The sequence below is a fragment of the Physeter macrocephalus genome, unplaced genomic scaffold, assembly GCF_002837175.3.
Source record: "Physeter macrocephalus isolate SW-GA unplaced genomic scaffold, ASM283717v5 random_596, whole genome shotgun sequence".
Taxonomy (NCBI): Eukaryota; Metazoa; Chordata; class Mammalia; order Artiodactyla; family Physeteridae; genus Physeter; species Physeter macrocephalus.
The window spans coordinates 25,685-39,469 of NW_021145940.1; the positions used below are offsets into that span (position 1 = coordinate 25,685).

The following is a 13,785-nucleotide window of genomic DNA, read 5'->3' on the forward strand; positions in this document are numbered from 1 at the left end:
CATTATCAGTCGTAAAAAGGCTTAAAAAAATCAAACTGCTGACCTAGAGAATTTGAGGGGTCGGAGAGGGGGACTTTTGTATGTTGGGTCCTCTATACAGTACTGTGGAGGTGCTGTTTAAGCTAGAGGAAGAAAAGAGGTCAGCCAGCAAATAAATGGGGGAAGGATTTCCAGGGAACAGCGCAAAGGAAAGGAACTGAGGTGGGAAAGCACTTGGCCTGTTTGGGTAACTGAAAGAAGGCAGGTGTACCTCTGGATAGGAAGTAAGAAGACGCCTATTACCTGATGTATGTTAACAGTGAACATTAATGATTTTAATATTTATTGAGCACTTACCATGTGTTGAGCACTGTGCTAAGTACTTTGGAAACTTACCGAAGCTTTACAACAACCCTACTGAGGTGACCCCTTGATCACCCCTCTTTTACAGATGAAGAAATTGAGTTAAGAGGTTAAATTGCTGGCCCAAAGTTCTAGGAAATGCGATGGCAGGATTTGCACACAATTCTGACTTCCAAATTCATGCTCTTAAACCACTGTCTGTCTCCCACAGAAAACACTCAACACATTTTAAACAAAGTACTGGGTGAACACGGAAAGACAGTTACATTTCTAGCTCCCCCAACGCAGTTTCTTGTTTAAAACAACTATTCCCAGCTCGTCCTTTTCGCCTTGGCGGGGAGGTGGAGGGAGGCTGGAGGAACTACATTTCCCAGGATGCAGCGCTCGCCTCGCTGGCCGTCAAAGCATGTCGGGAATTGTAGTCCTCCGAGGACTACAATTCGCCCACGGCTCCCAGCATGCATTTGGAGTCCGAACCATGCGGTAGGAAAAGGACAGTCGCGCAGCATGCTGGGAAGCGAGACCGGCTCTTTTCCCAGGCTTGCCTCCCAGACAAGCGAACCCATTTTTTTATTCGGACTACAATTCCCAGCGGGCTGTGCGCGAGAGGGCGGGCGAGTTCGTCTCCCGGAAGTCCGCTCTAGCCCTCGGTCCCCCAACAGCTGCCAGAGCCGGAGCCGCCCAGAAGCCGCGGGACCGGGGCCGCTGGGGTCCGGACGGGGGTCGCCATGGTAACGGGGGCGCGCCCACGCTGGGGACGGGGGAAGGGTGGGTCCACGTGCAGGTACTGGAGACTCGGTGGGATACTGACAAGCCGCCCCTGCTGCGGTGCGATGGTCTGGGCCGGGCGCGGACTCTCGGGATTGGGGCCGATCGAAGGCCGGGGAAGGGGGGAACCGGGAGGTGGCTCTTGGCGCTGGAGTGTACCGGGGCTCTCGAGGCCAGGGAGCTTTGGAGACCAGGTGGCAAGGGGAGAGGGCTGTGCGGGAGGGAGACACTGGAGGTGGCTGGAGGGTTTTGAAACAGGGAGGCAAGAGATCAGGGAGGATCTCAGAGATGGGTAGAAGGAATTGGAGGTGGGGAGGGGACATCCTAAGAGGAGGAGTCTCTGGGAGCGTGGCAGGAGAGTTGAAGAATGGGAGACATTGTGATAGGAGAGAAGGGGTCTCTAAAGGCAGGAAGCTGACATTGCAGGCGGAGGGGGTGTTGGAACTGGGCAGGATACTGCTGATGAGAGAGGTATCTCAAGGGGAAGAGACTGGACCCTGGAGACGGGAAGTAGACAACTGTAGGGAATGGGGCTTTAATGTCAGGGAAAGTATGCAATAAAAGGGAGAAACCTTGGCGTAGAGAATGAATGCTAGAAATGTGTGGGGAGCAATGGAGTAGGTCTTTGCAAGAGGAGGGGTCTTGGAGAATAGGGAGTAGGCATGGAAGTGGGAGAGGTGGGGATGGGGCTTTGGGAACAAGGACTGGGCATTGGATTTGTCACCCCTCCCCGGGGATCGGGATGGGGCGACCTGACAGAGGGCACTGAAACGGAGAAAGCGGGAGTCAAAAGGGAACCACTCCAGGGTAGGGGGCTTGGAGACAGAGAAGGTTGGGGAGCATCAAGAGGGGACATCAGAGGGGCGAGGATACAGGCGGGAAGAGACTTCTCGTTGTGGATTCCCTGAGGTGGAGAGATTCTAATTGGGAGGAGAAACAGGAAGAGGTGTGTGAGGGAATTTAGGAGAAGAGGCAGAGCTCTCCCTCAGCTGTGTAGACTGGCTTCTATGTCTCTCCTCCTTAGATACCCCATCTATCTCTGGCTCTGCCCCCAGGCTGTGGCTGTGTGGCGTGGGTCCCCCCAACTCCCACCCCACGCCCTTTCCGTGCCTGCCAGGACCCCTGCCCTAGGAAGTGGTTTTCCCTGGCTCAGCAGAAGGGGTTCTTGGAAGGAGAGTGTAATATCCTGTTTCTGTGCAGCCTGATTGGTTGGGGGAGGAGGGGTGGAGTGTGTGGAGAGTGAGGCTTAGGAAAGAGAGCGGACTCTCGCCAGTGGGTGGAGGCTCCCACAAGTGAGGGTAAGGGGGTTCAGAGGAAAGCCTTTGGACTCCCAGCTCTGCTTTCTGGCTGTGAGACTTCCTTTCTCTGAGCCTCAGTTTCTTCATCTATAAAATGGGCATAAGCATGCCCATCTCAAACAGAACTGAGTCCAAAGGCAGGCTTCCTAGCTACATGAACTTGGGCCATGGTTTTCTCAAAGTCAAATGCTGATGAATTATAATATTACTAAGAACTAATATTTGTATAACAGTATGTACTAGTCACTGTATTATACCTCTTGTATTTAATAACTCGTGCAACAGTCTCCTGAGGGAGGTACTCTTGTTATATCCATTATATAGACGGAGAAACTGAAGTCCGGAGAGGTTAAGTAACTTGCCTGCAGACACACAGCCAGCAGTGTCAGGATTCATTCAGGCTCTGGAGTCTGTGTTCTTAGCCACTTGGTCAAATGCCTCAGTCATAATAGCTAACTTTATTGAGCACTCAGTATGTAATAGGCACTTTACAAAGCACTTCCGGAATCGACTTGTGCAGTGTTCACAGTAGCCCTATGAGAGTTGAGCTGACCTTTCAGAATCATAAAAACGCATTTCCTAGCCGACACCGAGCGAACCTGCTAGCGCCAGCTACTAGACTAAATTTATAAACTTATTTAACCTTCAGAACACCCTGACAAAGTGGGTCTTCTATGGAAACTTGTTTTGCCGGGGGCGGGGGGGTGGGAGAACTGAGGCTTAGCGGGGTGGATCTTTTGTCCAAGGTCAGTGAGATGAGAGTTGGTGGAGCCCAGGACTTAGTGCCCTAGAAATGACTGCAGAGTTGGCCAGAGAAATCACAAGGGTGTTGGAGGGACCTGGGACAGGAGCGTGTGGCCGGGCCAACCAGGCTGGGCTCTGGGGCGTGGCTGAGACCCTTGGAAGACAGGCCGCAGGGACACGTGGGCCCTGTCTTCCCTGTGGGGATGGGTGGGGCTGTTGGGCAGGGCCGCCCAGCACTGGCCCGCCCTCCCCACCCTTCTCCCTCCCTCCTCCTGCTGCCCCCAGATCCGCTTCATCCTCATCCAGAACCGGGCAGGCAAGACGCGCCTGGCCAAGTGGTACATGCAGTTTGATGACGATGAGAAGCAGAAGCTGATCGAGGAGGTGCACGCTGTGGTCACTGTCCGAGATGCCAAACACACCAACTTTGTGGAGGTGACGGGAAACTACGCCCCCCAACCCCCGCCAAAATGCACCCCCCACTCCCTTGCTTCCTTTTGACCCCTCCTTCCCAGGCTCCTGCCCAACCTCTAATGGCAATAACCCCTCACGCCCTCCTTCCTTCCCACATTCATTTATTCAACATGCTTGCCGTCTTCCTTCCTTTGGGGGGTACTTTTTTTTTTTTTTTTGCGGTACGCGGGCCTCTCACTGTTGTGGCCTCTCCCCTTGCGGAGCACAGGCTCCGGACGCGCAGGCTCAGCGGCCATGGCTCACGGGCCCAGCCGCTCCGCGGCATGTGGGATCTTCCCGGACCGGGGCACGAACCCGTGTCCCCGGCATCGGCAGGCGGACTCTCAACCACTGCGCCACCAGGGAAGCCCAAGGGGGGTTACTTTTTAGTGTGAAAATTTTCCGGCGTACAGGTTAGTACAACAAGAGAGAAGTCGATTGCAAACTACCCAGATTTCATAGTATTAAGAGTTTGCTTTTGTTTTTATTGTTATAAATTTATTTATTTATTTATTTATCTAATTTTGGCTGCGTTGGGTCTTTGTTGCTGCGCGCGGGCTTTCTCTAGTTGCGGCGATCGGGGGCTACTCTTCGTTGTGGTGCATGGGCTTCTCATTACGGTGGCTTCTCTTGTTGCGGAGCACGGGCTCTAGGCACGTGGGCTTCAGTAGCCGTGGCTCGCGGGCCCTAGAGCGCAGGCTCAGTAGTCGTGGCGCACGGGCTTAGTTGCTCCACAGCATGTGAGGTCTTCCCGGACCAGGGCTCGAACCCGTGTCCCCTGCATTGGCAGGCGGGTTCTTAACCACTGCACCACCAGGGAAGTCCTGCATTTTTGTTTTACCTTTTTCTCTTTTTTTCAGCCGAACAACTTTTTTTTTTCTGGTGCCTTTTAAAAACGTAAAATTCTCAAACACACAAGAGTAGGGAATGGTATAATGAACCGTCCCTTGCTGTAGTGTTTTCCATTAAGTTACAGAGATCACGGGGGAATTCCCTGGTGATCCAGTGGTTAGGATTTCTCACTCTCCCTGCCAAGGGCCTGGGTTCAATCCCTGGTTGGGGAACTAAGATCCTATAAACCGCGCAGTGCAGCCAAAAAAAATATAAGTTACAGAGACCATGACGTTTCATCCCTAAATATTTCAGGATACATCTCAGAAAATAAAGACACTTCCTTCCATGACCAAAATATCATCAGGCCTGATAAAATGAGTCATACTTCCTTACTACTATTACTCTAATACCCAATCAATACTTAAATTTCCCCCAAATCATCAAAACTGATTGTCCAAAGCCAGTCAAGGATCTTGGCATTGCTTTTGGTTTCTATGTCTCTTTGGTCTCTTTATTGAGATGCCTCCAGCTTTAATTCCCACAGGATTAGCCTGTTCAAGAGACCAGGCTGATTGTCTTGTAGAATTCAACAAATATTAATCAGGGGACTGCTGTGTGCCGGGCACTGTTCTAGGCGCTGGTGATACAGCAGGGAACGAAACAGACCCAGTCCCTGCCCTTGGAAAGCTGACAGCTGACATTCTAGTGGGTGGGAGACTGTTAGTAAAGATACAGTGTATCAGGTGGTGGTAGGTGTCAGGGAGAAAAAAGAAGCAGCTGTGGGGGATGGAATTGCTGGGGTGTATACAGCAGGGGTTGGAACGCAGGTTTAAATGGTTTGGTCAGGAGGTCTTCATTGAAGAGGGGCCATTTGAGCCCAGACCTGAAGGAATTGAAGAGTGGAAGGAGATGATATCTGAGAAAGGAACATTCCAGGCCCAGGGAACAGCAAGTGCAAAGGCCCTGAGGCAGCAGGAATGTACGGGGGCATTCCTAGAATAGCAAGAAGGCCAGTGTATCTGAGGTGGAGTAAGCCAGGGAGGATGGTGGGAGCAGATGAGATCACTGCAGAAGGCGCAGGGCGTTGTGGGCCATGGTGAGGACTTGGGCTCTTGCTCTGAGTGAGACGGGAGCCACGGAAGGGTTTTGAGCTGAGGAGGGACATGAGTTGACTCAGGCTTTAGGGATCCCTCTCTAGGGGGCAAGAGTAGAAGCAGGGGGACCACTCAGGAGGTGACCTCTGAGGTCCAGGTGAGAGTTGCTGGTGACTGGCACTGGCATGGAAGCAGTAGGGGTGCTGAGAAGCCTTTTGAAGGTAGAGCCAACGGAAGGGCCAAAGATTGGATGAGGTGTGTGAAAGAAAATGGAGCCACCAGTAGGGGGCGCTGTCACTTTCTCGGATGAGGCCGACTCAGGAAAGAGCAGGTTGAGGTGAAGATCAGCACCGAGGTGTCTGTTGTCATCCCAGCCGAGACGTCCAGGAGGGGATGAGGGGAGAGGAGCGGGGAGGTCAAGGGGTGCCCGCTCTCCCGGGGCACCCTGCTGCCGGCGCAGGGTGGGTCCCACACTGAGAGCTAGAAACGGCAGCAACTGAGGGACCCAGAGACCGGCAGGGAGGCCCGATTAGACAGGAGTAGCCAGAAAAGCTGGCTGGTCAGGTGAAACTGTCACAAGGGGGCCTGACCATCTTAGGTTCCTCCCAATCCAGGCCCACTCCAGCATGTAGCCCTGTGCAGGGCAGTGCTGGTGACACAGTGGTGACAGGAAGGAGCCAGGAGGATGACAAGAGGAAAGGGTGAATTGCAAGAAAAGAGTGCTGCTCAGGGTCAGATCCTACCAAGGCCACACCAGCTATGGCAGTCAGCTGGTAACTTCTCCAGATCAAGTTTTCCTGCCCTCTTGGCTTCCTGTCTTGAACCCCCAACTCCAGAGCAGGGGCCTTCAAACATTTGATCATGTATCTGTGTCAGTTTTTTTAAAAAGTAGAGTTAGCACCCTGATATATTCTTTTTTCTTTCTTTTTTTAAATTATTACTATTTTTTAAGTTGGGGTATAGTTGTTTTAGTTTCTGCTGTTCAGCAAAGTGGAGTTCCCTGTGCTATACAGCAGGTTCTCATTAGTTATCTATTTTATACATATTAGTGTATAGATGTCAATCCCAATCTCCCAATTCATCCCACTACCCCCTCCTTTCCCCCCTTGGTGTCCATATGTTTGTTCTCTGCGTCTATGTCTCTATTTCTGCCTTGCAAACCGGTTCCTCTGTACCATTTTTCTAGATTCCACATATATGCGTTAATATACAATATTTGTTTTTCTCTTTCTGACTTACTTCACTCTGTACAACAGTCTCTAGGTCCATCCACGTCTCTACAAATGACTCAATATCGTTCCTTTTTATGGCTGAGTAATATTCCTTTGTATATGTGTACTACATCTTTATCCATGCGTCTGTCGTCGATGGGAATTTAGGTTGCTTCCATGACCTGGCTATTGTAAATAGTGCTGCACTGAACATTGAGGTGCACGTGTCTTTTTTTTCTTTTTGGCTGCATTGGGTCTTCGTTGCTGCACATGGGCTTTCCCTAGTTGTGGCGAGCGGGGGCTACTCTTCATTGCGGTGCACAGGCTTCTCATTGTGGTGGCTTCTCTTGTTGCAGGGCATGGGCTCTAGGTGCATGGGCTTCAGTAGTTGAGGCACGCAGGCTCAGTAGTTGTGGCTTACGGGCTCTAGAGCGCAGGCTCAGTAGTTGTGGCGCACTGGCTTAGTTGCTCCACAGCATATGGGATCTTCCTAGACCAGGGATGAACCTGTGTCCCCTCCATTGGCAGGCGGATTCTCAACCACTGCACCACCAGGGAAGTCCCGCATGTGTCTTTTTTAAAAATTAATTAATTTATTTATTTATTTATTTTTGGCTGTGTTAGGTCTATTTTTGGCTGTGTTGGGTCTTTGTTGCTGCGCACAGGCTTTCTCTAGTTGTGGTGAGTGGGGGCTACTCTTTGTTGCGATGTGTGGGCTTCTCATTGAGGTGGCTTCTCTTGTTGAGGAGCACGGGCTCGAGGCACGTGGGCTTTAGTAGTTGTGGCACTCAGGCTCAGTAGTTGTGGCGCATGGGCTTAGTTGCTCCGCAGCATGTGGGATCTTCCTGGACCAGGGCTCGAACCCCTGTCCCCTGCATTGGCAGGCAGATTCTTAACCCCTGTGCCACCAGGGAAGTGCCCTGCATGTGTCTTTTTGAATTTTGATTTGCATTTCTGTGATAATTAGTGATGTTGAGCATCTTTTCATGTGCCTCTTGGCCATCTGTATGTCTTCTTTGGAGAAATGTCTGCTTAGGTCTTCTGCCCATTTTTTGTTTGGGTTGGGTTTTTTTTTTTATATTGAGCTGCACGAGCTGTTTCTGTATTTTGGAGATTAATCCTTTGTCCGTTGATTCATTTGCAAATATTTTCTCCCACTCTGAGGGTTGTCTTTTCATCTTGTTTATGGTTTCCTTTGCTATGCAAAAGCTTTTAAGATTCATTAGGTCCATTTGTTTATTTTTGTTTTTATTTCCATTACTCTAGGAGGTGGGTCAAAAAAGATCTTGCTGTGATTTATGTCAAAGAGTGTTCTTCCTATGATTTCCTCTAAGAGTTTTGTAGTGTCCGGTCTTACATTTAGGTCTTTAATCCAGTTTGAATTTATTTTTGTGTATGGTGTTAGGGAGTGTTCTAATTTCATTCTTTTACATGTAACTGTCCAGTTTTCCCAGCACCACTTATTGAAGAGGCTGTCTTTTCTCCACTGTATATCCTTGCCTCCCTTGTCATAGATTAGTTGACCGTAGATGCATGGGTTTATCTCTGGGCTTTCTACACTGTTCCATTGACCTATATTTTTGTTTTAGTGCCAGTACCATACTGTCTTTATTATTGTAGCTTTGTAGTATAGTTTGAAGTCAGGGAGTCTAATTCCTCCAGCTCTGTTTTTTTTTTCTTAAGATTGCTTTGGCTATTCGGTGTCGTTTGTGTCTCCATGCAAATGTTAAGATTTTTTTGTTCTAGTTCTGTGAAAAATGCCATTGGTAATTTGATAGGGATTGCATTGAATCTGTAGATTGCTTTGGGTAGTACAGTCATTTTCACAGTATTGATTCTTCTAATCCAAGAACATGGTCTATCTCTCCATCTGTTTGTGTCATCTTTGACTTCTTTCATCAGTGTCTTATAGTTTTCTGACTACAGGTCTTTTACCTCCTTAGGTAGGTTTATTCTTGATATATTCTTACTAATCCATGGATTATGTGCAGGAACTACTGTAATAATATTAGAAAGTATACTGGGAATTCCCTGGCTGTCCAGTGGTTAGGACTCTGCGCTTTCACTGCCAAGGGTGCAGGTTCAATCCCTGGTCAGGAAACTAAGATCCCACAAGCTGAGCAGCGTGGCCAAAAAAAAAAAAAAAAAAAAAAAAAGATTCACAAAGCAGCAGGGGATTGTGAGGAACAATTCCTGAAGGACGAAAACGTCAAAAACAGAGAAAGTAGCTGAGTCACAATAATGGTGATTATACAAGGCTAAGGGCCGAGGTCCATGAACTATGCTCTTAAGGTTGCCAGACCTTGGAATTCCCTGGTGGTCCAGGGGTTAGGACTCCACCCTTTCACTGCCGAGGGCCCAAAAGTTAGAAAACACACTCAAAGTATAGGAATTAACAAAAGGATACACTAGGAAAAAAATAAATAAAAATCAGCAACTTGAGGACTTCCCTGGTGGTTCAGTGGTTAGGAATCTGCCTGCCAATGCAGGGGACACGGGTTTGAGCCCTCGTCCAGGAAGATCCCACACGCCGTGGAGCAACTAAGCCCGTGCGCCACAACTACTGAGCCTGTGCTCTAGAGCCTGTGAGCTGCAACTACTGAGCCCATTTGCTGCAACTACTGAAGCCCACGCACCTAGAGCCCATGCTCCGCAACAAGAGAAGCCAAGCATAATGAGAAGCCCGCGCACTGCAACAAAGAGCAGCCCCCACTCGCCGCAACTAGAGAAAGCCTACGCAACGAAGACCCAACGCAGTGAAAAAATAAAAATAAATTTATTTTAAAAAAGAAAAACAATCAGAGACTTGTGTTGGCTTTTGCAGTCGCCACCAGGTGGCGACACACGCACACACGCCAGGCTGGATTTTTCAGATTTTGGCCAAAGACATGGAGCTTTGCAAGCCAATATGCATATCTCTATGTGTCTATCACTTTACCTACTTACACATGCGTATAAAATTAGAGTCTGCGTCCCTGGTTCATGCATATTTATTCGTGGATTGTGTGTACATGATAAGGTAGTAATATTTGTATTTATATTACGGTTCAGTTAAGGGCAAGGCTGAGATTGTCTTGGTTACAGGTGGTGAGTGTGCACTGCCCAGCACAAAGCCTGCCACACAATAAGTACTCAGGCGGTGTTTGTGGAATGATTGAGTAGATTAGTTCCAGGCTGAGGAGTTTGACTCTCTCCAGAGGCAACAGGGAGCCACAGAAAGCGGGGAATGGACACCGTGGAACACCCCTGCCTCTCTCTCTGGGCTCTGGGCTTTTGCATAGCCTGTTGCTTCTGCTTAAAGCACTCCTGCCCGTTCACTCCCACTCATCCTCCAGATCTCAGTCTAGATGCCCCCTCCTCCAGGAAGCCCTCCCGGACCCCCATCCTGGGTCAGCTGCCTGCCCCTCGGGGCTCCCACAGTCTAGCCCTGCCCACTCAGGGGATGACTGAGGATGAATCTGTCTCCACTGGACAGTGAGCCCTAGGCAGGGAGGGCCAGGACCACTGTGTCCCCAGCACAAGGCCAGACACAGAGCAGGGCCTCAAGGACCACACGTGGAACGCAGGACTGAATATGTTGGCTCCACCCTGCCCAGCACATGGGGTCCTGGGCACGCCCTGTCACTGACTACCTGCTTCTCTGCCCCGCAGTTCCGGAACTTCAAGATCATTTACCGACGCTACGCCGGCCTCTACTTCTGCATCTGTGTGGATGTCAACGACAACAACCTGGCCTACCTGGAGGCCATCCACAACTTTGTGGAGGTGCGCGGGCGGGCGGGCGCCGTCCCTCGTCCCCTCTGTTGGGACGCACGGGCCCTCCCCTCAGAGGCGGGGGGCGGAGGGCCACTGTCTCTCTCTGCCCACCTCGATGTTTCCTCTGCTCTCTGTCTCTCCCCTTTCCTCAGCTTCTCTCTGCCTTTTTTTTGTTTGTTTGCCGTCTCATTCTGATGCCCTCTGTTCCTGTCTCTGTGTGTGTGGGTCTCTCTCTCCCTGCCCATCCCTCACCACCGCTGTCTTCCTCTCCCAGGTCTTAAACGAATATTTCCACAACGTCTGTGAACTGGACCTGGTGTTCAACTTCTACAAGGTGGGCTCCTGGTGAAGATGAGGAGATGAGGAGGAGGGGGCCGGAGGAGGGGGCAGGGGGGTGGGCCGGACCCCCGCAGCCGCCCCGGTGCCTCTGCGGGGGTCTGTTTCCCGGCACTCGGGCATCAGAGCCCCCAGCTCCCAGGGTTTAGACCAGCATCCTGGGGGTCTCCCCACCTCTCACAGCAGGGTCTACCCTCCCCATCCCTTCACTCAGGTTTACACGGTCGTGGACGAGATGTTCCTGGCTGGCGAAATCCGAGAGACCAGCCAGACGAAGGTGCTCAAGCAGCTGCTGATGCTGCAGTCCCTGGAGTGACGGCGGGCCGGCCCCTCCCGCCCCCGGTCCTGCCCCCGGGCGAGCCTGCTCCCTTCCCCTTTCCAGGCCCCGGCTCCACCCCAGCGGCCCCGTCCCTCAGCTGCCCCGGAGGAAGGCACGCGGCCGGGTCTGGGCCACAAGGGAGGGGGCCGCCCCCCACAGCCTCTGGGCCCCAGCTGTGGGCGGAGGCCACTTCGCGTGTACCGGGTAACCATGCCGTTGTCGTGTGATGCCGTGAGTGCGTGCGTGGAGCCCCCAGTAAACCTGTGCTCCCCGCCTGGCCTCGTGTCTTTTGAGCCCTTGCCTATCTTCCCTGGGAACCAGGGGCAACTCCGGATGCCCTGCCATCAGTGCATCAGGCAGTCAGTCAACAAACACCCCTCGCGAGCATTCCCTGGCGGTCCAGCGGTTAGGACTCTGAGCTTTCACGGCCGGGGGCCTGGGTTCAGTCCCTGGTCGGGGAACTTTGATCCCACAAGCCGTGCAGGGCAGTCAAAAAGAAACACACACACACACACACACACACACAAACCCCAACACACTGCTCGTGCTGAGGGCGGGGGAGGGGGAGTGCAGATGCTTTACCACCCGTTTCTGCCCACAGAGGGCTGCTGGGACTGGAAGCGGTGACGGATCTCGACACTGAGCACTTGCTACTAAAATAACGATGCTCAGGGCCAACGCCGACGTCGCTCAGGCGCCGTTCGAAGCCTTGACATGTAGTGCCTTACTTAATCCTCACAAGATGAGGAGGAAGGGACTGTTAGTAGCCCCATTTTCCAGAGGAGATCACCGAGCTCAGAGAAGGTTGCAAGGCTCGTTCAAGGTCACGTGGCGAGTCTGCAGGTGAACCAGGTTGCTTTTGAGCCCGGGCAGGCGGCTCCAGAATCCTTGTTCTTAACCACTAGGCCGGAGGCGCAGGCGCTGGGCCCAGTGTTCCGTGGTTCTCAGCAGTGGCTCTGCTGGCACTTGGGGTAGGAAGATTCTTCACTGTGTAAGAAAGACTGTCCACCTCCATCTGCCAAGTGCCAGTACCGAGTGGCCCTCAGCACTTGTGACAACAGAAAGCACTCCTGCCTATTTCTTTTTTTTTCTTTTCTTTTCTTTCTGGCTGCACCGTGTGGCTTCTGGGATCTTAGTTCCCCGACCAGGAACCGAACCCAGCACCGTGGCAGTGAAAGCGCCGAGTCCTAACCACTAGACCACCAGGGAATTCCCCCCATGTGTTTCTAGTGCCCTCTGGAGGGGCTGCGCCCCCTCCCCCCATGCCCACCGAGAGCAGAGTGTTGGCCGCTGGCTGCAGCCATGACCGGCATCCTTGGCAGAGCCGAGAATGCTAGGCACGTCCCGTCCGCTTCCACTAATGTGACAGAGCTTCGCGTCAGTCTCCCAACTGCAGGGGGTAGGTTGTGTCTCAGCTCAGCTGCATACACGCTGTGCAACCTCGGGGTAAGTCACTTAACCTCTCTTGCCTCTGTTTCTTCATCTGGAAAGGGAGTCGACTATGGTTTTTAATCTCATGGTGTGTTCTAGAGGAGTAAAAATGAGTTAATCCCGGGACAGTTTAGGGTAGTACCTCGCATCAGTAAGCAGGCATTCACTGCACAGACGTCAAGTGCCTGCTGTGTGCAAAGCCCTGTGAGAGCAAAGATGTTTATAGATGTGAACGGTGAGCACTGACTATAATCATTGTCATTTTACACGTGGGACACTGAGGCTTGGGGAGGTGAATTCCCTTCTGGATACAGTCACTCCAACAGTGTAGTCGTTTCTTGTTGCTGCTGTAACAAGTTATCACAAACTTGGTGGCTTAAACTAACAGGACTTTGAGACTGACCACCCTGGAGGCGTGAGGGTGTCGGCGGGCGGGCTGGGGGGGGGCACCCAGGCTGAGGCCTGGATCTTCGGCTGGGTGACGGGGTGGGAGGTAAGGTCCTTCCCGAGATGGGGAAAGAGCAGGTTGGAGGAATATGCCAAAGTTATTAGAACATGGACAGTGTTTTAACTTCCTAAGTCTGCTGTAACAAATGACCACAAACTAGGTGGCTTAGAACAAGAGGACTTGATTCCGTCTCAGTTCTAGAGGCCAGAAATTTGAAATCCAGGTGTCAGCAGGGCCGTGTTCCCTCTGAAGGCTCTGGGGGAAGATGCTTCCTTATCTCTTCCAGCTTCTCATGGCCCCTGACATTCCTTGGCTGGTGGCTGCATCTCTCCAATCTCTGCCTGCGTCTTCAGATGGTCTTTCCTCTATGTCTGCATCTTCTACTTTTCTATCTCTTATAGGGACACTTGTCGTTGGATTTAGGGCCCACCCAGATAATCGAGGACAATCTCATCTCAAGGTCTTTAACTTAATTACGTCTGCAAAGATGTAATTTTTTTCCAAATAAAGTCACACTCACAGGTTCCAGGATGTGCACGTGTTTTGGGGGCTACCATCAACCCACTAGAGTGAGTGTGAGCTCTTGGGGGGGATCACCCAGGAAAGGACCAGGAGGCCTTTGGACACACAGACCTGAGGCTCACAGAGGGAAGGATGCAGAGAGCGTTTGCTTATTTGTGCATTCAGCAAATGTTTCTCGGGCACCTACTGTGTGCCAGTCACTGTTTTAGCACCAGGAGATACAGCAGTG

General features: G+C 51.6%; 1 protein-coding gene across 1 annotated transcript; it reads left to right on the forward strand.

Annotated features, from left to right (window-relative positions):
* Window positions 1-930: 930 nt before the first annotated feature.
* AP2S1 (adaptor related protein complex 2 subunit sigma 1) lies at window positions 931-11,434 on the forward strand. The gene is made up of 5 exons (XM_007102735.3): window positions 931-1,073; window positions 3,438-3,587; window positions 10,396-10,509; window positions 10,775-10,834; window positions 11,051-11,434. Exons 1-5 carry the CDS (start codon window positions 1,071-1,073, stop codon window positions 11,150-11,152), a joined length of 429 nt encoding a protein of 142 aa, XP_007102797.1. The 5' UTR covers window positions 931-1,070; the 3' UTR covers window positions 11,153-11,434.
* The last annotated feature ends 2,351 nt before the right edge of the window (window positions 11,435-13,785 follow it).